The sequence below is a fragment of the Sander lucioperca genome, chromosome 9 (assembly GCF_008315115.2).
Source record: "Sander lucioperca isolate FBNREF2018 chromosome 9, SLUC_FBN_1.2, whole genome shotgun sequence".
NCBI lineage: Eukaryota > Metazoa > Chordata > Actinopteri > Perciformes > Percidae > Sander > Sander lucioperca.
This window is the reverse complement of record NC_050181.1, coordinates 34,561,510-34,587,747: the sequence shown is the minus strand read 5'-3', so window position 1 is coordinate 34,587,747 and position 26,238 is coordinate 34,561,510. Positions and strand designations below refer to the sequence as shown.

Sequence of the window (26,238 nt, the reverse complement as noted above, 5' to 3'; positions counted from 1 at the left end):
CAATTACATACAGCATTTATAAATATCTAGTAGCCACTGAAATGTGCATGTGAAAACTACGTATTTTGCAACTCCTGTATTACACGTGTTGGACTGCTGTTACTGTGTGAGGCATTATTGACTCCCATTATCAGTTAAGACGTATTTAATGCGTATATGAGGAACTAAAGAAAAAAAAAACATCCCACAAAGCATGCTGCATGTCTACAGCTAAAAGACTGCGCCTTAAGCAAACACATATTGCCAGTGTTTAAGCTATGTGTGAAGTTACACGTAATCTTTGTCTTTCTTGCCGCCCTCTGAATGGTAATCACCGATGTCACTTTTGGTGCGGGGCTGAGGTTTGTAAACAACCCCCGGATAACTGAAAAGCAAGAGGCAACAGTTATTGGAGATTAATACAAGTAAATAGAGCATAAATACAAAAAGAAGTTGGAAGAAATATTCAGATCTTTTACTTAATCAAAAGTACTAATACCACACTGTAAAAAATACTCTGTTACAAGTAAAAGCCCTGTGTTGAAAATGTTACTTCAGTAAAAGTATGTAAGTATCATCATGAAACTGTACTTAATGTATTAAAAGTAAAAGTACTCAATGCAGAAAAATCCTCATATTTTAGAAACGATCCAAACAGTTGTGTGTTTAATAGGGCTGTGTATTGGCAAGAATCTGGCGATACGACACGTATCACGATTCAATATATTTCAATGTATTTGGATACTGTGCGTGAGGCGATATATTGGGATTTTTTTAAAGTATAATTTTAGAAAAACAAATATTTAAAAAAAGACATGATGTGCATTGAAGTCAAAGAAGTTTACTTTAGGTAAACAATTCAGTACACAGAAAATCAAACTGCCAGTTTTGGATTGTGGTTCACAGGTTCTTAGTCAGCAAATGTGTATATGCTAAAGTTAAAGCTACATTGTTAGCTTCTAGCAAAAAGTCAGGCACTGTTAGGCACTGTTAGGCATGGACGCTAGTGGTGTGTCTCAGCATAGCCATCTAGTGGTAGGGGGTTTAAACACAACATAAACGTCAACCACTGTCTTACATGAATATTTTTGCACGTAAACTAAAAATAAAATCGATATAGTATTGCTAAATAAAATATCACGATACTCAGGTATATCGATTTTGTTCTTACACCCCTAGTGTTTAATGGTCTAATCATTTCAGCTGGACTCGTAGGCCGTTATATTGTAAGGTACTTTTACTTTAACTACATGTGTTTTGTGTGCAACTCTAAATGTGTGAGGGGACTCACTGTGGTTTTTCATCTTTCACCATTTCCTTGAAAGCCAGTGACTTGAGGATGCCACCAATGACCAGGACGCCCCCTCCTATCCAGGCTACAAACAGTGCAGGGCCAAACGTGTATCTGGAGAGACAAACCACACAATTCAGCCAAACAAAACCTGTAGGTCCAGCATGCAAATAATATGGAGAAAACGCAAGCAAAATAGTCATCTTTATATCTTACGTGGGTAATCCTCCTCCCATTCCTCCACCAAAGCCTCCCTGCATGTTTCCTCCACCAAGCCCTCCTTGCATGCTGGACATCCTGAAACTAGCCACAATCTGATTGGCATAGATGGAAGCTCCTGCAATGCCACACACACCTGAGAGAAGGGTACAGAGTGACACAGACAGGAAGTCAGTCAGTGTTTTCCCTAGGTGGAAGACTTAGGTGCACGTATTTGGCGGGGGTTTAGGGGTGCATAAAAATGCAATTTTGCTTAATTTCGAAAACATTTTTATAACCGTATCTGTGTCTAAACATTGGAAAAGCTAGAGCAGATAATAAATAGCCTAAATAACGCTCAAAAAGCTTAAAGACAAAACTTGCAAAGGAATCCACTGGGGCCCAACTACAATCATTAGATCTGAGGATATTCATTTATGCTCACACATACATTGTTTTTGCTTAGGTGGTGCCCAAAATGGCTAATGCTGCACCTTAGCCTTATAATAGTAGGGAAAACACGTATTAGTGATTATTTTTTTACTTCATAAAGAAACTGTTAATATCAAAGAATCAGAGAGGTCAAAGTAAAAAAAATCTCATATTTTCTGTTTTGTGTAACCATACCGCCGATGATGAACATGATGCCAGCGGTGAGGCTCATCTTGGCCTTGGTGGTGTTCGCCATGCTGTTCATTGTGAGGCAGGTCAGTGAGAACACTGATATGACAGCCCCGAGGACCCCCAGCACCACGCCCACTATCATCAGGGCTCGCACCGCCTGGAAAGATCCTAGTGCACAGGAAACACATCCTCATAATCACTGATTAGTTCATTGTACCTTACTGAACCGAGAAGCTCTGCGTTGCTTATAATCTGACATAACCCATGCATCTGACAATGAGCAGTGTTGTAATGTAACAAAGTACAAATACTTTGCTACTGTACTTAAAGGTGCCCTGCCACATGTATTTCATTACGTTGTGGTAATGTCTGAAGGTCTACCATGGACTCTGTAACATTTTTTTGTGGAAAAAATGCCTTGGTTACCTTGTTTCAAGCCATTCTAGCGTGGTATAGAAAGCCTGCAGGAAGACTCAGCTCGATTTGTGCCAGTTCTCATTAATATTCAACTAGCTAAGCTGCTTGACTCTGATTGGCTAACCAATGAGAGCCTGGCTATCAGCATCCTTTACCCAACGCAACTGGGCGAGCTCAACACATATGGACCTAACATATTTCAAAAAATACAAGTAAGAATGGTTTTGTGTGGCTTGTCATTTCCAGAAACTTTTACTTTTACTCCACTCTATTTCCTAAATAAAATGTATACTTTTACTCCACTACATTTCCCTTAAGCATCTTACTTACTCGTTACTACAAAATAAAATCAGAAGAAATTTGTTACACTGAAAAAAAGCAGGTTTGGAGAATCATTGCTCCTAAACTGCCAAGATAATGCACCCTCCATTCCAGTTGGTGACCTAATGCCTGTTTGTTTTCAAGCGGCAAAAAAAAAAAAAAAAACATAGGCCAAAACTAAAGAAGAGGACAAAGCATAATAACTGATAGCGTCATGGAAGCACCTGGTGCAGGCTCTGCCGCCATGGTAACAGACGATGATCACCCCGACGACAGTGGTGATGAAGATAACGTAACACACCTTTGGCCATAAAGTTCATAATCAAAGTTTTTACTATTACTTCTAATACTTATACTTATATTTAATATCAGAAAATTACTTTTGATACTTAAGTAGCCTACAGTAAATATCAGATACTTTAAGACTTTTACTCAAGTATTATTCTAAAAGAAGACTTTAACTTCTACCAAAGTCATTTTCTGGTAAGATACTTGGGTAACACTTTACTTGAAGGTATCGACATAATCGTGACATGACACTGTCATAACTATGACATGACACTGTCATGAACGTGTCATAAACGTTATAAACAAGTCATAAACGTGTATGACTTCTGTCATTAAGTGTCATTCGGTTTGTGTAATGACAAGTTGACATTGTTTGGGTTGTCTTGATTATGACAACTTGACAATCAAAGTGACATTACCAGAAGTTGTCTTGGTCATGACAAGTTTATAATCATGCCATTTAAATTAATTTGGGATGTCTTTGTAATGACAACTTGACATTAACCAGGATGACATGACATTACCAGAGGATGTCTTTGTCATGACAACTTGACATAATCATCATCGTCATCCTGTTTAATGTCAAGTTGTCTTAGTAAGGACATTCCAAAGAAATTTAATGTAAACTTGTCATGACCAAGACAACTTCTGGTAATATCACTTTGATTAATGTCAAGTTGTCATAATCAAGACAACCCAAACAATGTCAATTTGTCATGACAAAAACCGAATGACGCTTAATGACAGAAGTCATAAACGTTTATGACTTGTTTATAACGTTTATGACACGTTCATGACAGTGTCATGTCATAGTTATAACAGTGTCATGTCATGATTATGTCAATACCTTAAAGTAAAGTGTTACAGATACTTGTACTTTTACTCAAGTATTGCTTTCAAGTACTTTATACAAGACTGATAATGAGACTTATATTTTGCATAGATATATATATTGCAAGACTTAAATCTTCATAATCTAGGAGATGCTGTCAACATGTATTTATTCTGATAAAGCCACCTCTCCCACTGCAGGTGTGCTGTAGGAACCTGCCCTTTGCTTGTTGTTTGTTCTGTTTCTGATAACTGTGTTGACTAAGTATCAGCCCGGCCGTCCGTTAGTGACCAGAATGCACTGGTGCTAATGCAAATACTGATAGGATTGGGCTTGACACGGAACAAGATTTAGTATAAAGACGACAGAAACTGAGAGTAAAAACGATTTTAAAATGTCGCCCGTTAAAAGAATTATAATAATAATTTACGCTAAATAGTTGTAAGGAGATGCTTTTTGCTTTTGGCTTCCCTTTGTGAAATTATCTGATTCATCCTCTCAGGTCCTCAAAAACAAAAACGTTTTTGCACTAAATCGAATACGTTTTCATTTTACCCCTCACAATTTCCTCTAAAATTGCCTTTAAATTAAACAAAATATATATTTCTACACTACATGCCATATGTATTTGTTCCAGAACTTCATTGGAGCTATTTAGTGCTTTTGAGTGTCATACTTTTTTATTTACTTTTTTATTCTTGTAACTCATTTTTAGAATTAAAATGGTTCTGGTAGGTTTTTAAAACCAACAGGCACTCACTGCTGTTCTCATCATCCTTTTTCTTTTACATAATATTTTACAAATATGTGGCAGGAAAGATATCCAGAGAGAGAAAAAGTTGGCCTTCTATGTTACACGTGTCATGCATGGACCCCATGCAACTGAATGAGACTTGAGAACCCTCCTGCCTTGTCATTTGAGAAGAAGGCCCTCTTGGATCTTAGCAAGTAGTGAGAGAACTTTCTCGTACCTCGGTACTGGACTGTTCAGTTACAACTTTCTTAAACGTTGTTACTCGCTGCATCATTGTCCCTGCGATCAGAGAATGCTCTGTATCTCTTTTAGGTTCAGACTTTTTATTTCCTCAGGAGGCTGTGGCCTGGACAGTGACAGTCACCTATCCTGGATACAGTTTGTGTCTAATTATTAGAACACAAATGAACTAAAAGTAGTCTGGATGTAAACAGTCCCTGGAGAAGTTTTGCACATTGAAATAGAAGAGAGTCTTGTCCTACCTGAGAAGCCCAGGAGGCCATAGAGCGGGCGACACTCGGTGAATCCTGAGGAAGCGGTCTCACAGTCCTGCCACAGACCCTTGTAGGTGTACACAGACGTCACCACATCCCCCTGCCTGTCCTTGGCACTCCAGTTGTTCATGGCAGTAGCTGCGATGAGGGCTGCCGCGCCGATCAAGCCCAAAACGAATCCGCCATTCTGCAGAACTGAAGGCGCCATGGTCGTTTCCTCCCTCAGAAGTTAGGAAATATACTAGGAGGCACAGTGTGTGTGCGAGCAGAATGGTTTGTGCCCAGTTTAAATAGATACAGAGCCTAACACTTGAACTATAGCTGCCTATGGAATTGAGTTGAAGTTAAGGTGCCAAAGGTGAGCAGGTGTGTGTGGTGTGCGGGCAGAGAATGAAAACGGTCCAAAGTGGCACCTTGTAGTGATGGTGGCGGTTGGGCGGAGACGGTTGGGCGGAGGCGGTTGGGTTTCACCCAGTGGGCGATGCAGCAGCATGGGTTGGGCTACCTTGTGCTGAGAGGTGTGGACACAGTGGTGATAGGCGCACCTGGCACCTACATGAGAACTAACTGTTTAAATGTAAATACGGGAAACTGAATCACTGACTCCACAGGGCTTTAGGTAAACCGCCAACAGTCGGTCAGTGAGTGAATTATGCAGTCATGTGCCCTGCCAACACCCTCACTTACTCAAAAAACGATGCAGCACTGCAGAAAGACAAACATGCAAATACACAGAGATGAGGCAGAAATGAGTTTGTGACACTGATCAGATCTAACACAATGAACTACCAGAGAAGAAGCAATACAAACAGACAAGTGACGTTATCCTGGACCGAATGTTAAAGTTCATATCAGGGCTCAAGGTGTTACTTTAAAAGGACAAGAGGAAGCAGTGAAGAAAACCCTTTTTTACATCCACAGGGAGGAGGCCAGAGGTCAGCTACACAGCTGCATCCCTGGACCTTTGATTTGATAAAGAATTGGTGTTTTGCCCGTGGACACTTTGGCAATATGAAATCCTTAAATCTGGCACTTCCTAATAGAGCTGGGCAATATATCGATGTTAAATCGATATCATGATATGTGACTATATCGTCTTAGATTTTGGATATCGTAATATGACACAAGTATGGTCTTTTCCTAGTTTTAAAGGCTGCATTAGAGTAAAGTGATGTCATTTTCTGAACTTACCAGACTGTTCTTGCTGTTCTATTATTTGCCTTTAACCACTTAGTCATTCTATCCACATTACTGATGATAATTGATCTCAAATGTAATTGTGTAAATATACGTGAAAACACACTAATTATTTGCAATATCAATACGGAGGTATTTGGTCAAAAACATTGTGCTATTTGATTTTCTCCTATACTTTATAAGAACTTTCTCTTCTCCTGGGCTGCCTAGAGTGTCAAGTGAAAACCCTCTGACTGGGGCATCCTGGTGGCGAAGAGATTAAGATGCTGACCGTGTAATTACAACATCCTCGATTCATGTCCAGCCAGGGGCATCGGACCATGGGGAAAAAGGGGACTTATCTGTGTTTTAAGCCCCCAACGTCTCCTAGCACTAGGATTAGGCAATGGTTATGGTTAGGGTTAGGGTTAAGGTTAGGGTTAGGTGCCTTGAAGTCAACGGTCGCAGCGCTGCCTTGAAGTCGATTAGGCAATGGTTATGGTTTGGGTTAGGGTTAGGGTTAGGTGCCTTGAAGTCAACGGTCGCAGCGCTGCCTGGAAGGAGACATTGGGGGCTTAAAACACCATCGAACGGACTGAGTACCCAGGGCCCTCATGTGAGGAGAGCCCAAAAAGATGCTAGAATGAATAGCTGTGGATGCGGGGAGGGGCCCAGAGAATGCTTTTCTACAGGGCTAAGAATGTTGTGCTACGCCCCTGTGTCCAGCCAGGGGGCATTTATTGCATTTCTACTGCATAATATCTAATAAAGGCAAAAACACCCTGTGGTCATGAACCAAATGTAGGCCTACTGACGCAGCATCAGCCGTCAGGTCCTTCCTGTTTATTAATTCTACATCATAGATACAGGTCGAGCATTACGAGCTGTCATACATGGAGACTAAAGCTCAGTGGTTTCAGTGTGAGGACTCATTCCCTCTTACTAACTTTGAAACAAACAGTGCCTCATACGATTTCCATGATTCAACTTATTCACCTAATCACTTTGTCAACAACATGGGGAGGAGAGAAGTTTCTTTTCTTCTCTTATCGTAAGCCTCACTCTCGCACACACACACACACACACACACACACACACACACACACACACAAACAATGAAACTCATACAGTATCACCAAACACGATGGGACTAGAGCATTTAATTTTGTTATTTGCGTCAGTTCAATGGACTTCTGTTTTTTTTTTGCATGACAATAATATCTGTTTGTCTTTTGTGTGAGCCTTTGTTTTACACCTTATCGGTCAGCTTGTTTAAATAAGAGCGCTCAGATGGTCAGGAACAGGAAAACATATATACTTCCCCCCCAGTTATTGTTACAACTGATGTCTGACATAAAATAACATCTAACAAAAAGATTGAGAGAACACATTGATAATCAGTAGATGTGGAAAAAAAAATACTAATGAAAAAAAATGTAATGATGTTAATCATCCAAATACAAACTATAATACCAGTAAAGTTATTCAACTTCACACCAACGCTGTTTACTGAACAAAAACTGACTCATTATCCCAAACTGATGTAGCTGCTCATATACAATGTTTAGACATTCTTTACACAATTCTTCTGGAAAAAAAAAAACAGACTCCAAAGAAAAAAAAAACTCAAATTATAAGACAATATTTAAGGAAAACATTTATTATTTCCACTTCAAAAACAAGAAAAAACAAAACAGACCTACACTGAGACAGATATCCTGGGGGACAAACTGTCCAAATGTAAGAATGTATGAATATTGGCTATTTAGGCCTGGGTAAATATATATCAAAACAGACACATTGGCTTGTGCAGGCTTCCTCTGCCCTCTTATATCCACACCAGCTTGATGTTTATATGACTTACAGTAACACAGTTTGAGTAATTCTTTAAAAAAAGTTATGCTTGGGCCTCGCGCATTGTACATTTGACTGGCTTGAATTGATGTTTTTGTTAAAAAAAATTGCATCTTCACATAACGCTCTAAATCTTTACTCTGCATTCCCATGGAATAACGAGTAAGACTGCTCAGCAGCAGGCAATCACAATCAGAATACTTTATTGATCCCCTCAAGGAGAAATTGTTAAGCTGTGGCTCACCAGATTCAAGGTAAAAATGAGAGTAAGAAAAAAGATGGTCAATAAGTCTATAAAGTATACATAGCTGCAGTGCAAGAAATAAAAAGTTAAGTAGAAGTAAAGTAAGATAGCCTGGGTTGAAAAAAATGATGTTGCTAATCAGCTGTAAGCAGCCATTTATGGCATTTTGAAATGTATTTAATATCTGCAGAAACACTAGCCTACTATTCAGTTTTGCTGTGATATATTTGTAGGATGAAAACATGTGTTGTAGCCCAGTTCTTTTTCTTTTGTCATGTTACGGGGAGGGGGAGATCCTGTGCGCAAACTTTCCCCCGTTGGGACCGCGCAGCTTCAAGTGTATCCAGCGTGTCACACACTGGAGCTAGGGGAAGTGTACGAGTCCATGCCGTTCTTGGCCATCCCTCCAGGGAAGAGAATATAGGCTAACTGAGGCTGTAAACTGGCAGCAGACCAGGCGCTACAATTACACGGCACCACGTATCCCGGGCTGGAGGACGGGTGGGGGTGGGTGTGGGTGTGGGTATGCTGTCCGTGGCAAGCCAGACCCCCAATCCCTCCAGTCTGGTATCCGAACGTGTGCGCGCTGTAGGGCAAAGCGCTTGCGGCCAGAGCGTGCGGTATCTCCGCCATCCGCTGGACAGCTCCGGTGCTGAACTGCGCCACCGGCTCCAGCAGCGAGAAGGAAGAGGGGGATGAGACGGGAGCGAGGAAAGCTCTGGCTTTATCCCCAGGGACAAGAAAGGAGTCCATGGGAAATCCCTTCAAATGCTCCGCCGCGTCCCCAAGTAAAGACGGCAGCGGGAAAACAAAACGGTCCCTCTTCAGGAGACTCTTGGCTTTGCGCCGTGGTCTGTACTTGTAGTCCGGGTGCTCCTTCATGTGCTGAGCCCGCAGCCTCTTGGCCTCGTCGATGTACGGACGTTTCTCGGAGTCGGACAGCAGCTTCCACTCCGCGCCGAGCCTCTTGCTGATTTCAGAGTTGTGCATCTTTGGGTTTTCCTGGGCCATTTTCCTCCTCTGGCCTCTGGACCACACCATGAAAGCATTCATGGGTCTTTTGATGTGATCTAAAGGTTTGGCCATCTCAAGAACTGACACATTCATTAATAAAACACACACACACACACCAGTCCTACTTTAAATCAAGTCACCTCCCCAAGAAGCTCATGCTCCTCTCGTGCGTAAAAGGAAAAAGTGGTCAGTTCAGAAATATTTTCTCTGTCTTTTTGGTAAGAAAACACTAGAACTCGTAACTCCAAATTGACTGAAGCATTTGCACAAAGTGCAACGGAAAAATACATAAAGCGCAAAGCCTGGGCGCATGAATGGGAGTCACACAGGACCAAGTTGGAAGCTTGTTATGGATGATGCTGGATGTCAACCACTCATTACCACACCACTGTCACGGCGGTCCAAGCCAATGGGAATGAGAGAGAGCACTGTAATCCCTTCACAAAAAGTGACTGTAAGATTTCTGAGGGTCTCCCTCCTTCTCCCTCTCCAACACTTTAGTCTGAGGCAAGGGCAGGCAGGAAACTAACGCAGAGAGTAATCTGCTGCATAACACACGCAGAAAACTAGAGTCAACAGCCCCAAACACCCCCTAAAAGAAAGTCTCTGCATTTTGTTATAACTGGGAATTTTCATGGTCAACTGTATATTTTCTGCAAGTTGTATTGTAATAGAGCCATTCTTCCAATGAAACTCCTCTAATAAAACACTAACAATTAGTACCAGGTTACATAGGGTTTCTTCCAGGAAACTTCCAAGGAAATGATTAGGAAATTACAGATCTGCAAGATACCAGTAATGTTAACTGGTTTATATTCCAACATGGAAGTCTAAATGCTGTTTCAAATCCCTCTTCAACCTACCAGGGATTCAATTCTGGATATTGAATCCTGGTGGGAAATTGAGTCAAAAAGTAGTGCAATCAGGCTAAAATCATCGTTTTTTTATTGCAGAATGTTACCCCTCCCCCCAAAAGTTGCTAAAGCTGCACAATTTCAAAGAAAATACAAAGGACATGACCCTGCCATGAACAAAATAAGATGAAATAGGCCGCAGGTTAGGAGTTTTTTTTTGTTGTTGCAAAATCCCTCCTAATTTGTACTCGTACTTTATAACCCTCCTGTTGTCTTTGGGTCAAATTTGACCCATTTTCTAAGTTTATATATCAGAACATTTGGGTTTCTTTCAAGCAAATTCCCCAAAAGTAACACAGAAGGTTACATGAATTAATTTTATAGCATTATTATGACCAAACTTTGACAGTCTGTGATTATCCATCAACATCCTCTGATCTTAAATATTAGTCAAAATAATACATACTTTCTGCTTTTTTTAACTCAAAAGTTAGATATCATTTCATATAGGCTACATGAGGTTTATTGACCATAAATTCCAAAAAATGAGTGAAAAAATAGTGGTAATAAGTTGCTGTTAGTGCAAAATAAGCACAGAAAACGTTGCAACATCCTACAAAATCGTTTAAAATGTGGCAAAATAAGTGACTAAAGTGTCAAAAAAAGTGTTAATTTTCAATTTTGACCCAGGACAACACAAGGGATAAAAACCTAAAAACTGACACAACAACCACTCATTTAAATTCTTTCCCATGATGCCATGCAGGTTTCTTATATATAAATATGTGTACAAGCGGCTCACCTCTCCCTCCTCCATACTCTACAAAATCAATATTAATCACAGCCATAACTCACTAGCCCTGGGTGGACTCATTGGTTGTTAACAGTTTTCATAATTACTATGCCTTATCTGATCAAATATACGCTTCTGCCATCTCGTCTGTTATTGAAATGACATTGATGGAGAAAAGTCTGGAAATAACTTGAACTAACTCTAAATTATATATAGTAAACTGGCATGTGCACACTGCTAATCAGAAGAAGATGTAGGGGCTTATAACAACAGGGGATTACTGTATAGAGTACATACTCAGGAATTCAATACCATCTTTCTGGGTGTCTAAGTGGAAGCTACCAGGCCGCCTCAAAGGCACCCAAAATGGCTTCTACAAAAAGGATTATTACCATGACAGAAGCATGATGTGTTTCCCTGTAGACAAGACGTGTGGCGGTTAGTTGAAGCTCTGGGTTTTAGGTTGTGGTAGCGGCGATAAACTTGGATGTCAGGGTACCAGCGAGGACGAGGCCTTTATTTCATTTACCTCCCACAACCAAAGGCGCCGCGGGCCTCTCCAAAGGCAAAATAAATGGACATAAAAGATCCAGTGGTGCATCGGTGGCGGAGATGATAAGACGTTTTCAGAGAGTGGTTTTTCCTCTGAGTTTCCTCGGAGCAAACAGGCTGGAGGGATAATAAAGTGATTGGCAGCAGGGGTCAGACAGCTGATCTGTCTCCTCATGGCTGTGCTGTTATCTACTGTGCCGTAGGTTCAGGCCTTCACACGCAGTAGGCATCCACCGCCACACAGAGACAATGATTACTTCCAGAGAGGAACCATGTTAGAGAGTTTTGGACAGTGAGAAGAAAAACTGTCCGAGGAACAGCAAATGGCTTTTCACATAGACAAAGACCACGATGACATTATTTTATCATGCCTTTATCGAATCCATCATATCTTTCTCCCTCGTGTCATGGTTTGGGTGTGTTTCAGTTAGCACAAGAATGGCCTAAATCAAATTGTAAGATGGTCAAGTAAGCTGACTGGTGAGTCCCAGCTGCACCCCACATCCCTGTATGCTACACTACAGTGGATAGCGATGGCCTTCTTAGAAGATAGCCTACACCATTTGAATAAGGAATTCCAGTATCTCCCCTCTGGACGGAGGCTAATAGTCCCTGGTTGTAGAACTACAAGATTTAAAAACAGTTTTGTCCCAGCGGCAATCACTCTCTTAAACAAACTGTAGAATTACTTGCACACAACACACAAGCACCTTGGTCATGTACTAGCTGTAGAATTTCTGCATATAACTGCACAAGTCAATGTGGTCATGTACTGTTTTTTTTTATCCATGTTCTACTGCCTTCTTTATATGTTTTAATGTTTTGTGTGTTGCATGTTATGTGGTGGTCTACAAAGTTCTAAGGATGTCCTGCCTCTTAGACTGTAAACCTAGTTTACCTATGGGTACCGATAAAATAACCTGAACCTGAGAGTAGATCTGAAGTATGGAGAAATCTGTTTCTTGCGAACTATCATCTGTCAAGATGAGAGTTTTCAGTTGGGGAAAAAACACAGAGAGTATGTGTTTTTGTGTACTAGTTAGTGTTTGGTGTGACTTCTAAGTATAAAGGGCAGAGCATTTTGACTCTGGAGAGATGAGGGGGAGAAAAAAAAATGGGTAATAAGAAAAACTGCCAGCAGCACAAAATGGCTGTCGTAATCCGGTTATCCCCCGGGCTCTAAAGATACTGGTCCTTTCCTTAGGAGTCTATCTTTTCTTCTTATGTCAAAACTGTCCTCCATGCACTCAGGTGGATTAAGGAGTCACACTGTAGAAAGAAATTGACAGGTACAGAAAGACCTGGGGGTGAAAAGGGAATGAAAGACGACACAGAGAGGTAGGCCGGGGCACTCGGCCCAGGGAAGTGTGCCAACGCCTGTCAAGAAAAGAATCTATCAAGTCAACTTCATGCTGGAGGGAAAAAATGCTGATGTTTCTTACTAATTCACTGTATTGATTGAGTGAATAATTACTGGCAGAGCTGATTACGTATCTTGTGAAATGTATTTGCTTTCTTTCTCTGAATGTCTGAAGTGTATTGTTCACTGATGCTGATGCATTATCTGACTCAGGGTATATTGGGTTTAATGGCAGTTCCTCGCGAGAGTCCAATAATACTATTAGAGTAGATTGCATTTTGGATAGATTAAATATGCATATTATCTACCTTTGTTGAAAATGACAAAAGGACCCTTCTCCACATTGGCTGTTGCAAGCGTAGAAGGAGAAGCTGCAGCAGGACATGTTGTTATCAACACTGCCCGGATGATTCATTTTTTTAGACACAAATGCTAAAAATGACCGAGTTCAAGCTTCTTCATTGAGAGGATTTTCTACTTTTCTTAGTTTTATGTGATAGTGAAGTGTATATCTTTGGATTTGAACTGCTAGTTAAAAAAAGAAGCAATATTAGGATGTCACCTTGGGCTTTTAGGAAATTATGATGGGCATTTTTCTCCATTTTCTGACTTTTTATAGACCAAACAAATAATCGAGTCATTGAAACAATAATCATCTGATTCATTGACATTAAGTATAATTGTTAGTTGCAGTCCTATATCATTGTAAACATGATAATTTTTCTTACATGCCTTACTCGGATAAAAAAGCAAAGCAGACTTGATGAGATGAAGGCCAAGCTTTGAGATTTGCTGCTAAAGGATAAACCTCAGCATGATTTTTTTGAAAATGTTCTCAGTATGAAAACACGCTTTTATTTCAGAAAATCAATTTGAATGGAGTGATTTAAAAATAAAAAATAAAAAAAAAACTTCACCTACACTGAGTGCACACTGGAATTATATTACTACTATATAGTGAACTGGTGAATGGGTTTTCTCATCTGATTATGGGGGGAGTTCAAATGCACTCATATTTCCAATTTTGTCATTTCAGCTCCAAATAAATACACTGAAAGCCAAAAACTACATTGAGTTTCTGACACTTCTGAGCAGCCCATTAGGAAACATTTCAGGGGGAAAATCCCCAAGATTTTCAGTGCTCTGGGGGGATTTCACTAAATCTTGTGCTTATTCTCATGAGATTTAGGAAAAGTAAAGCGGTTTTAATAGCTTTCCCCCTGACACATTGATGGTGGAATATGCTTCGGCTCTGTGGTAGATAGCTTCAATCCTGAGAGGTTGAGAGAGAGAGAGAGAGAGGGAGGGGGAAAGAGATCTGCTGCCTGCCAGTACACTTTTCATAAGGCCCCATCTGAACTAAATTAATACACGTCCTCTAACATGTGAGGATAAACCTGAGGGCCACATTACTGTGGCAGCCCCTATCAGCCGGCTTGTAATACAACCGAGTCAGCAGTCAATGAGATACATTTGCAACCAGGCATTTGTCAGCGACTCAGTGCCAAAGAGGCAGGAGATTTAAAATGTCCTGCAGTAAATTAAGTCCTGCTTGAGAAGTGAAAGGTGCCGGCTAAGCAGGCGGCTGCTTACTTTAAATGACAGACTGGTTAAGGGGGTGATGATGGTGTGGTGATGGAGGGAGGAGGAAACTGAACCAGGGCTAAAGTTGTGTTTTTTTTCTGATTACAGCGCCAATGCATGTAGAAAAAATGTAAATATGTTAGCCTTCAGAGACTGAAATAGTTATCTCTAAAGGCATGACTCCAGCATTTGGATTAAACCTGATATCTATATACATGATCATCTACATATTACAACTAACAGCATTCTGCACTGAACTATGGCAGAATATTAAACTGTACACTGCCTTTTGCAGACACTAAAGTATCTGTCAAGCTCAGTAGAGAATGGGCCACTTTTGAGTAGATATTTGGATTCATTATCTAGTTAAAAGATGCTACCTGAGGTTTATAACCCTGCCGATAGGAAGCAGAGGAACTCAGCTCTTGGCCTGACCATTGGGGAGAAGTGATTTGTTGTGAGAAACTGAGAATCTGCATGCATACCTAAAATAATTGTACTATAATGGAAATTTGGTGATGGATTATCAACATTTGAAATATCATTTAAGTGTTTTTCAATTACAAGGTTGCTCTTTAGTCAATCAGACACTGATGGTGCAGTGCTGTCATATACCTCTTTATATTGGCTTTTTAACCATGTTTTGAGGTCGCCCCAAAATGTACATTTCACTACTACTAATAAAATAAAACAGAATATGGTGTCTATTTACATTCTTCAATTCACCAATTTTTGTCAGCAAGTTTCTTGCAGTTGATTTTATACTGTAGTTGTAAAGAAATAAAAGGAAACGTGGCATCCGAGAAAGAGGAAATAACCTGAGATGTGAAAAGATGTGCAAAAACACTGGTATGGATCTTTACTTTTATCTCTCTTGCATTCTCTCTCTGAGGAACGGGATTACATTATCCATTTGAAAACTGTGAATTATCAGCAACATTTCTTCTCATTCATAGTAGAAGAGAAAGACATTGCTGTATTAACAGGTTGGGTACAGGGAAAGTGGCAATATTCAGAAATTCACACACTTCAGAGCATGAAGTCACACTGGAAATGACAGAGCATGGCGCCACTAAGAGGCTTATGGAAATAATGGAAATAGTGTAGCTCCTGTGGCGATGATATGCTCGCTGTAACAGAAAAGGAAAGAGTGGTATTTACTGAGATATCTCCTGGACTCGTGTTAGGCAGAGCAGTGGCTGTCCTGAGCCAGACTGGAGGGAGGGGAGCACAGATGCTGTCACAACAGCAAGCTCAGATAAGCCCCCACTGGGTGAAGACAGAAAGGCATAAAGTGAGCATATCTTTAAGAAGTCTGATGCTCCTCCTGAGTCACTGGGCTGAGAATGTGCACAGAATAATTATAAGCAGTTGATTCAGACCAGAACATTTGGCTGTGTTCATTTGTAGGCATGTTTTCCAGCTCTTGGACATCTGATAGTAAGTTTTCCCTAACACAGGTGATGTGCAGTCTAAAGAGACTTACACAATATGTTGTGTGAAAACGTAGGCAGCCATTCTTGAGCTAAAATGTGATCTTAATGAGACTAAAGTATCAGTTCGATGTAGATAAAAGGGGACCTTGTGCAGAAAATAACACTAATAGTTATATTAATAAAGAAACAATAGAAACCCCTAATTGTAGTACTGGCAAAGCCCACTAGAGACCAGTATAACAATGCTCTCCAGAGTGCCCAGTTGAGTGGTGTCTTCCGTAGGTCTATTTTTGCAACATACATTTTTTGAATGATTGATTTGCTTATTTGAGTGTCCTGCACCAGATGGTGCCCAGCCTAAATAGGCTCACGAGACACTGGACAGCAACCAGGATGGCCATATGACAAATAACATACAGTTTGAGTGTTCAAAAGGAAAACATGTCAACACATTCACTTGTCAACACATTCACTTTCCATATCAAAAAGGTTTTATAATGTTGGGTACAGTGTTCTTTTTTTTTTTTTTTTTTATAAATAAGTCCTCAAGTCACTGTACATGGGGCAATGAAGTTCATCCTCAACAATACCAAGATCCAAAAACACATAAACACTGCTCTTCAGGAATGCTTTTGAATCTGTCAATGAACCTTACCTTAGCACGGGACCTCTGCACTATCTGCAAATTGAATGTAATATAAGGTTTGTTCTGTGTGGTGAGTGGGCCTCTTTTATTCGAACGTAGTTTCTGAGCTTTTGTTTATTCCAGATCTCATCCTTCTATTATTCCTTATGGATCTTTAGTTTTTGTTTGACTCTATTTATGGTAGGCTACAGTTATTCCTGAAAAATAAAATGTAAATCAGCAAGAGAAAATATAAAAGTGTAAACGTACAGTCAGAGTGCAAGAAATGATTTCCTACTGTGGTAAAAACAACATGGTTTATGGCAAAAATTGGGCTCGTCCGGGATTTGAACCCGGGACCTCTCGCACCCAAAGCGAGAATCATACCCCTAGACCAACGAGCCACACCACTATAGTAAAGATATTCCCTAATAGAACATACTTACTATTTCCGCTGAAGAGAACGGATGGGTTATGTGTCTTTTTAATGTCGTCCAACATCTATTATATCGTTATTTACTGCACATAGCACGTTCAAATTAGTAGCGAACACAAACTGTTCTGAGTTTCCCTTGACAAAAATGATTAATGGTCAAAGTTCCACTTAACGTTAGGTACTTGAACTAAACACTCTTAAAGGCTAGTCACCAATGCGTTTGTATCTCTATTCAGCCCCATAATGTTTATTTAAAAAAATATTTATTTTAAAGTCATTGTGGTGGTAAAAAAATATTACTCTCCGAGTCAAGAGGGAGCATTGGCACCATCTTTTGATCAGCTAACGTTACCACTAACGCAAATTCAAAAGTTCTCGGATAAATTAATGGAAGTGTTGCAATCAGCAGGGGAAAAAGGACCCAAACGCAGAGAGAGACAGGCAGGCAGGAGCAGTGTTGAAACTCAAACATTTATTTCCTCCAAAAAACAAAAACAAATCAAGGGAGTCCTGTGAGCTGCAGGCAAAAACCAATACCGGGGAGAAAAAGGAGAGACGGAAAACTGACTGACGCGGACACACGCAAACTGACACAAGGGGATACAAAACGATCTGACAAGAGACAAAGGGAACACAGAGGTTAAATACATGAGGTAATGAACAAATGAGGGACAGGTGACACGACAGGTGAAACACATCAGGGCGGGGCAGGACAATCAACAAAGGCGGGAACACAAAAAGTAAAACTAGACATGACAGGACAGAAAACAGACTATCAAAATAAAACAGGAAACAGGAACCACTGACAAACACCTGAAATCAACTAAACACAGTAACTTGACAACACAGAACACAGAACACAGGAATTAACCAAAAAATACACTATAAACCAGAAGATAACAGAAATATACAGAATATACAAACACGGGGAACATGCACAAATAAACAATAAAGACAACAGAAATGAACAAACTGGAAACAGAAATATTCCTAAACCGTAACAGGAAGAGCACCTAAGCAATTGCCTGCGTCATTGTATGTAGGCCTAACGTACAGTTATAATCTACTAAAGAAAACTTTTTATAATAGACATTATGGGCATATTCATACTTTGTGTGTCAATCCATTTTAATAAAGATGTATGACAAGATAATGCAATGTAAGAGGTGTTGCATGTGGCGATGAACCAACAGATAATTATCGAGAAATCTGCAGCTACTCTGCTTTACGAAGCTTTATATAGGTTCCGCTCAATTTGTATTAACGATACGTTGTATCAAATTGGACAAAAATGATTGGACCCAAAATACACTAGCCTGTTATCAGGGGCGTAGTCAGACGTCGTAAACATTAGGGGCTCAGCCCAAAGCTAGGGGGGAAACAGATGTTCTGGAGGAAAAAAAAAGCTGGGATCCTTGAGAAAAAAGTTCTTACATTTTGTTATATGTGGGTGTTAAAGGATATATCCTGATCAAAGATAACTCTGAGATTCCTCACAATGGTGCTGAGGGCCAGAGCAACCTCTCCCAGAATAGCTATATCTTTAGATAATGAGCTTTGGATGTATCTGGGGTCATGTACAATAACTTCAGTTTTGTCTGAGTTCAGCATCATGAAATTGTATGTCATCCATAATGTTATGTCCTTAATGCTTGAAGTTTAACTAACTTATTGGTTTCAACTAACTTGAGCTATAGATATAAATAGGTATAATCTGCATAGCAGTTAAAGTTTATAGTGTTTCCTAATAATATTGCATAGAGGAGGCATATACAGTATAAGGTGAATAGAATTGGTCCAAGCACAGAGCCTTGTGGAACTCCATGGCTAACTTTAGCATGCATGGAGGATTCATCATTAACATGAACAAACTGAGATCAATATAAATAAATAGGATTTAAACCAGCTTAGTGCAGTTCCTGTAATACCAGTTAAATGTTCCAGTCTCTGTGATAGGATGTTATTGTCAGTAGTGTCAAATGCAGCACTAAGATCTAATAAAACAAGAAGAGACAAGTCCTTTGTCTGAAGCAATTAGAAAGCCATTTGTAATTTTCACCAGTGCAGTCTGTGTTATGATGCACTCTGTATCCTGACTGAAAATCCTAAAATAAACTATTGTTATGTAGAAAGTCACACAATTTATTAGCATGTCCAAAAACACAGTATTAGTGATATGTGTAAAATATTTGTTGTTTCCACAGACAGAGATCAGAGTCTCCAGCACCCAGCTGTTTGTCTGTAAAGAGTGACTGGTCCAAGGGCAACATTTTAAACTTCATTAATGAACCTGGACCCTTACACACAAAGTAAGAGACCATTGTGTTAACAGTTAACTGAGCTGAAGATAATTCTATTTCAAATGTCTGATTATCTTCACTGTTACTACATGAGTGCAGTCAAGTACAGTAAAGAAATATAGTAGAGAACAGTAAAGAAACAGAAAATAAGCCAGCATCAGGCAGCAGTGCCTTCAGTTTAATTGAACATCAGTGATAGTAAAATATATATATTAAAATCATTCTCACACTCCACATGTAGTACTTTGTGTCAGGTTAAGTATATCAAACATGTAGATGTAGAAACACATCACTCTCACATGTAAATTGAGACGCTGTCTGGCAAAGAAACAGACAGAAACTCATAAGCATGACTCAAAAACAGCAAGTTAAGAACAAGTCCAAAAACATGCAGATGGAGAAATAATCTGCTGGTTTTTTTAATCAAATCAAGATCATGTAATCATGTTAATGTTCCCTCTGCTGTTTACAAGTATTAATGATATGTGTAGCCTACAATATTTGTTGTTTCCACAGACAAAGAGCAAAGAGTCTCCAGCACCCAGCTGTCTGTCTGTGAAGAGTGACTGGTCCAAGGGCAAAATCTTAAACTTCAGTAATGAACCTGGACCCTCACACACAAAGTAAGAGACCGTTTCTACTGTAAACTGACCTGGATAGGATTTAGTTCCTAATGTTGTCTGGTAATCTACACTGCTCTTTTATAATTACATGAGTGCAGTAGAGTACAGTAAAGAAACACAATACAGTAAAGAAACAGTAAATTAGCCAATATCAGGCAGCCTTCAGTTTAATTGAACTCATCAGTGATAGTAAAATATCTATATTAAAATCCTTCTCACACTCCACATGTAGGACTTTATGTCAGGTTCAGTAAATCAACCTCAAACATGTAAATGTAGAAACTCTCACATATAAATTGTAACGCTGGCTGGCGCAGAACAGACAGAAACTCATAAGCGTGACTCAAAAACAGCAAGTTAAGTCCAAAAACAGGCAGATGGAGAAATTAACACAACTATTTGGTGTTTTTTATCAAATCATGTTCATGTGACATTTTAATGTTACCTCTTGTTTCCACAGACAGAGATCAGAGTCTCCAGCACCCAGCTGTCTGTCTGTGAAGAGTGACTGGTCCAAGGGCAAAATCTTAAACTTCAGTAATGAACTTGGACCCTCACACACAAAGTAAGAGACAATTTCTACTGTTGACTGACCTGAAGATGATTTAGTTTCAAATGTTGTCGATAATCTATACTGTTCTTTTATAATTACACAAGTGCAGCAGAGTACAGTAAAAAAACACAGTCCATCCATTTATCGTCATCCACTTACCCGGGGTCGGGTCGCGGGGGCAGCAGCAGCTCCAGCAGGGGACCCCAAAATTCCCTTTTCCGAGCCACGTTAACCAGCTCTGACTGGGGCCTCCCGAAGCATTCCCAGGCCAGGGTGGAGATATAATCTCTCCACATAGTCCTGGGTCTTCCCCGAGGCCTCCTCCTAGCTGGACGTACCTGCCAGGGGGCATCCTTACTGTATGCCTGAACCACCTCAGCTCGCTCCTTTTGACACAAAAGAGCAGTGGCTCTATTCCGAGTTACTCACGGATGACTGAGCTTCTCACCCTATCTCTAAGGGAGATGCCAGCCACTCTCTTAAAGGAGAATTCCGGTCAATTTCAACACGTAGCTCTGTTGTTTGGAAATTTGGAGTGCTGGCAGTAGCAAAAAAAAACGAAAACAATCGGTGCTGCCTACACCATGTTATCCCCCTGCTAGCGTTAGCACCCAACAGGCTTAAACGTAAAAAAAAAGTCATTACAAGTGCCTACCCATCTGCAGTGATTCCTTCCGAGGGAACACAGCGAATCTGACTGCAGTAGATGTGGCATAAAAGTTGTGTTAATCCAGCCAGTGCACATACCTCTGTTTTTTTCCTGTTTTCCGGTCAAGTCCACACTAGTCGACTCATACAGTCCAATATTCCAGTCAAATTTGCTGTGTTCCCTCGGAAGGAATCACTGCACATGGGTAGGCACTTGTAATGACATTTCGAGCATGTTTAGAGGCTAAAAACATGTTTAAAACTTGCCCTGTTTAAGCCTGTTGGGTGCTAACGCTAGCAGGGGGATAACAAGGTGTAGGCAGCACCAATTGTTTTAGTTTTTCTTGCTACTGACAGCACTCCACATTTCCAAACAACAGAACTACATGTTGAAATCGACCGTAATTCTCCTTTAAGAAAACCCATTTTGGTCACTTGTACTTGAGACCTACTTTTTTCGGTCATGACCAAGCCTTCCTCAGCTATCTTTTCCTCACAATGGTGCGGTAAAGCAAATGAAATACCGCCCCCACTGCTCCGATTCCCCGGCCAATCTTACACTCCATTGTTCCCTCAGTCGCTAAAAAGGCCACAGAGATACTTGAACGGTTTCCTGCTGAGAATGCTGGCCTGCGACTAGAGATGCTGATCCTCATCCCAGCTGCTTCACACTTGGCTGCGAACCTACCACATCTGTTTGCTGTGGAATGTTTTCTAGTTTTACCTGTTTCTCCTTTTGTGAGAAAACTTGTGGAAGCTTCAAGAACATGCTCTCATCCAAGTCACTGACTTCCAGTCCTTTCACAACATCAGTATGAACTGGCCCTTTTCGTCCCATAGTGCTGAGTAAGATGTTGGCTTTTCTTCCTGTTACTTTTAGGTCCTGCATTAGTTCTTCTGTACAGAATGTAACCTTACTGCCAGGATCCAAGAACGCATGTCTCAACTGTTCGGTTCCCTTTCACAGACTTTACTTTAACCGGAACAATTGAAAGTGTCTGTAGTGAAAGACAAGTTTTCATCTGATATCTTGCTGTTTTCGCTTTCACCAGCTGTGTGAGTGACTTTCTTGTTGGTTATGTGCAGGATAGCGGGGTGCTTTAGCGAGCATATTTGACAGGTAAGCTTCTGCGGACAACCTTTGCTCAAGTGTCAATGTCTCTCAATGACTATTCACTAATTATAGGGGGAGACATGAATGCGGTACTAGATTTAAATCAGGATAGATCAGGGGTCAACCACATGAAAGCCCAAAAACACATATCGGACATGTTTAAAGCAGTTGTGGAATCCCACCATTTTACAGATATATGGAGGATGCACAACCCTACCAGCAGGGATTACACCTTCTTTTCCACACCTCACCCACTCCAGCATTGATTGTGTTGTGCTCCAGTGAGCTTAAGGCAATGTTCCACACGATAGCAATAGAACCAGCAATCCTGTCTGATCACAATGCACTGATAACCACATTCCATTGTGATATGTTAGGAGAAAAATCTAGAAGTCTAATCTAGAAAGTTTATATCAATCAATACTGACTCAGTTTTGGACCCGGCGTACATTTGGCAAGCCACTAAAGGATTTATTAGAGTTTTCACATCTTCCTTTGCGGTAAATTTGAAGAAAAAGAGAGAGGCAAGGATTGTGGAGTTGGAAGAACGTTGTAAATCGTTAGAGCAGTCTCTAAAGACGTGTTTTTCTAAATCTACACATACTCTTCTAGTCACAAATCGAGCAGAGCTAAATTATTTGCTAAGAAGGAGAGCTGAATTCATAATGCACAGAGTGAGGCAAAATTACTATTTTAATGGTTGCAAACCAAGCAAATTGCTGGCTCTAAAATTAAAAACTACCGAGTCCAGAGCTGCTATCAACAGCATTCACACGGACCGAGGTATCTCAACGAATCCTAAAGATATGACCGCCACTTTCCAATCCTTTTATTCAAAGTTGTATAAATCATTCTGCAATCCAGATCCGACACAGTGCCAAAAGTTTCTGCCTCTTCTTGACCCAGAGGAGGCAGAAGAACTGGGTCAACCTATATCGTTAGAGGAACTTAAATCAGCATTAAAAACAGCTAAGAAAGGGAAAACACAGGGGTTGGACGGAATTACATCAGAACTTTTACTACAGTACTTTGACATACTAGGACCTATCATTTTACAAACTTTAACCTCGGCCATAGAGAGGGGCACCTTTCATCAACAAACCAACACTGCACTAATTTCTGTCATACACAAAAAGGGAAAAGATCCTACGGAGTGCTCAAACTACAGGCCCATCAGCCGCATTGGGACTGATATTAAGCTCTATTCCAAATTCTTGGCACTACGCTTAGAACGCTTTATTGAGAAGCTAGTCCACCCCGACCAATCAGGGTTTATACCAAAGCGTCACGCTGCAGACAATATACACATATTATTCCATGTAATAGAAGAAGCCAAAAACCTTCCAACCTCTAGTTCTACCTTCTAGCACAACAAATGAGTAATTTTACCCATTGAGTGCAGTTTCTCCTTTTCTTCATCTTGTGTTTCTTTTCTTTCATTCTTTCACAAACAACAAAATGCAAGCTGACAAGCCAAGCAACATTTTACATCCAGTTGCAACTTTTGAACAGACGTGGGATTTTATAGTAGAGTGAAAAAGTTAGTTTGTTTCCTGTGATGTTTTTGGATCTAGACTAATGAGTTATTTCCTCTGATGCAGGCTCAGAACATGAATGTTGGCAGTCAGTTGTAGTTTTTGCATAGAAGATATGAGGCAAAGCATTAGATCAGTTAGCTCGTGTCAGGACTTTGAGGCTGGCTAACTCAAAGAACAAACAATCATTTTAAACTGGATCCATAACATTTGGGATTGTGTTCATCTCTACAGATTTGTTGACAACTTGATCACAGCTGAGAATCAGCAAGAATGTGAGTATTGAAAGAATGTCCTCCATTCATCAAACTATTATATGTTAAGATCTGACCTTAAAATCATCATAAATATTAAAGTGTAACTCTCGCCAAAATGCAACCTAGGGTCTTTTTGTGAATGTACCTGGTCAAACTTTAATTTAAAAGCATAATTAGGACGGAAGCGCCACTTTTAAGATTGACGGTATTTTCGTTTTTGGTCAAATGGCCTTTGGAATGGGAGTGCTGGGGGCACTACTATGATCGCATCAAAATCACTATTTTTAAAACACTAAGAAGGCTCGACACAACATGAAACTTTGCTCGATGTATCACCAGGGGCTCTACACATGAACTCGAGCATTGAGAACATTGTTTGTGTACACAGAGTTTACTAAAAAGAAAGGTTTTGAACAATTCACTTTAGCAGTTGGTTCTTCCGCTCGCCACCAGCTTGCCAGTCAAAAAGTGTTGATCTCCGAATGCGAATGAAGCGACTCCATAAGAGGAAATGTCATTCTTATATGAGGCTCCTTTTTCAACTACAAGGTCAATGTTGTTTTTCACTAACGACAAAACAACAAATTATCCGTGCATTTATATGGAACTAAGCTTTAGGAGCTTTCCATCTTTACTCTCCTCCCTGTTACCATCCATTTGGAGATCAACACTTTTTGACTGGCAAGATGGCGGCGAGCGGAAAAACCAACTGCTAAAGTGAGTTGTTCAAAACCTTTTTCTTTTTAGTAAACTCTGTGTACACAAACAATGTTTTCAATGCTCGAGTTCATGTGTAGAGCCCCTGGTGATACTTCGAGCAAAGTTTCATGTTGTGTCGAGCCTTCTTAGTGTTTTAAAAATAGTGATTTTGATGCGATCATAGTAGTGGCCCTAGCTCTCCCATTCAAAAGGCCATTTGACCGAAAACGAAAAGACCGTCAATCTTAAAAGTGGCGCTTCCGTCCTAATTATGCTTTTAAACGAAAGTTTGACTCGGGTACATTCACAAAAAGACCTTAGGTTGCATTTTGGCGAGAGTTACGCTTTAAATAAATATAAAAACATTTTATAATAATTTTTGTTTCGAGCTGTTTGGAAAATATTCAATAATTTTGTCTGCTAATGTTCCTGACACCTCATTCAAGTTTTCGTTATTGTTTTTTCTCTTTCACTTCTCTCCATCAGATGACTCGGATGTCGAAATGGACGTGGAAACAAACCTGCCCGAGGAAGACAGAAAGGTGAGAGAGTAGCAGTTGTGAAGTTTATTTGTTGAGGTTTCACCACTGAATACAATTTAATTATTTTGTAACAAGAGAACAGAGGGCTGGAAATTGTGGCTTGTGTTCATTAGACTTGATTTCTATTAAAATAACTTTGTGCCGTTCTTAATTTTAGGCTCCGATGTCCTTCACACCTGAACACAACTGAGTCTTCATACAGGTAATCCTATAAAATGACAAAACACTATTCCAAATTTGTTCATGGTTCATTAATTTGTGATTCTAAACAAGTGTCTTTTGTCTGTTGTTGTAAGTGAAACAAAGCTTTTGGTCAAATATTCATAACACACCCAACGGTTCCCAAACTGTGACAGTTGCCCAGGGACATTGTGGACAGGAGGAGCTGGGGAATCGAACTGCACCTAACATCTTCGCCCTGTTGATGCCTTGACTAAGAGTGTATTCACACCTGCGTTTGAACTCCTGGTTCGGTTTGTTTGGGCATATGTGAACACAGCAGTCACTAATCTAATGTAGGGCAAAACAAGCGGGCCAAGATTGCCTAGAGAGGGCGGTCTCTGCTCTTACTCTGGAGCAGTTTATTTGCAGTCAGATCGCAATCTACCGTTCCATCTGAAACAACTTCACACATTGCCCGATGAGGCGCTTTTTCACATTGGTACAACTAGATCTCCGGTAATGGTGGTGCGAGTGTTGAGGTATGTACCCACCAGAGCTTATATCTGCAGCAATTTCTTGAGACAACACCTCTTCTTTTTTGTGATATAACTATAATTATTTTTTAAATGTTTAAACAACATGGAAAACATACAATTTGCAACATGAACATAATACCCCC

At 40.2% G+C, this 26,238-nt stretch overlaps 2 protein-coding genes, 2 long non-coding RNA genes and 1 other non-coding gene across 6 annotated transcripts; 2 read left to right on the top strand and 3 right to left on the bottom strand.

The window, feature by feature from the left end:
• Nucleotides 1–162: 162 nt before the first annotated feature.
• cldn18 (claudin 18) lies at nucleotides 163–5,406 on the bottom strand. Its single transcript, XM_031298054.2, has 5 exons — nucleotides 5,187–5,406; nucleotides 2,096–2,260; nucleotides 1,487–1,625; nucleotides 1,271–1,384; nucleotides 163–364 (listed from the first exon to the last, which is right to left on the bottom strand). The coding sequence occupies exons 1-5, from the start codon at nucleotides 5,404–5,406 to the stop codon at nucleotides 268–270; spliced, it is 735 nt and encodes a 244-aa protein (XP_031153914.1). The 3' UTR covers nucleotides 163–267.
• Nucleotides 5,407–8,277: 2,871 nt separating this feature from the next.
• On the bottom strand, nucleotides 8,278–9,807 carry LOC116048808 (transcription factor Sox-14-like). Its single transcript, XM_031298053.2, has one exon. It carries the CDS (start codon nucleotides 9,577–9,579, stop codon nucleotides 8,824–8,826), a length of 756 nt encoding a protein of 251 aa, XP_031153913.1. The 5' UTR covers nucleotides 9,580–9,807; the 3' UTR covers nucleotides 8,278–8,823.
• Nucleotides 9,808–12,982: 3,175 nt separating this feature from the next.
• Nucleotides 12,983–26,072, top strand: LOC116048820. 2 transcript variants are annotated; one of them, XR_004104746.2, is made up of 5 exons: nucleotides 12,983–12,992; nucleotides 24,134–24,174; nucleotides 25,342–25,397; nucleotides 25,555–25,599; nucleotides 25,694–26,072. It is a non-coding gene; the product is annotated as an uncharacterized LOC116048820 (long non-coding RNA). The 2 variants fall into 2 exon arrangements; XR_004104747.2 differs by lacking the exon at nucleotides 12,983–12,992 and adding an exon at nucleotides 23,716–23,904.
• On the bottom strand, nucleotides 17,023–17,094 carry trnap-ugg. Its single transcript has one exon. It is a non-coding gene; the product is annotated as a tRNA-Pro (tRNA).
• LOC116048821 lies at nucleotides 19,399–20,654 on the top strand. Its single transcript, XR_004104748.2, has 3 exons — nucleotides 19,399–19,435; nucleotides 19,943–20,049; nucleotides 20,510–20,654. It is a non-coding gene; the product is annotated as an uncharacterized LOC116048821 (long non-coding RNA).
• Nucleotides 26,073–26,238: the final 166 nt, after the last annotated feature.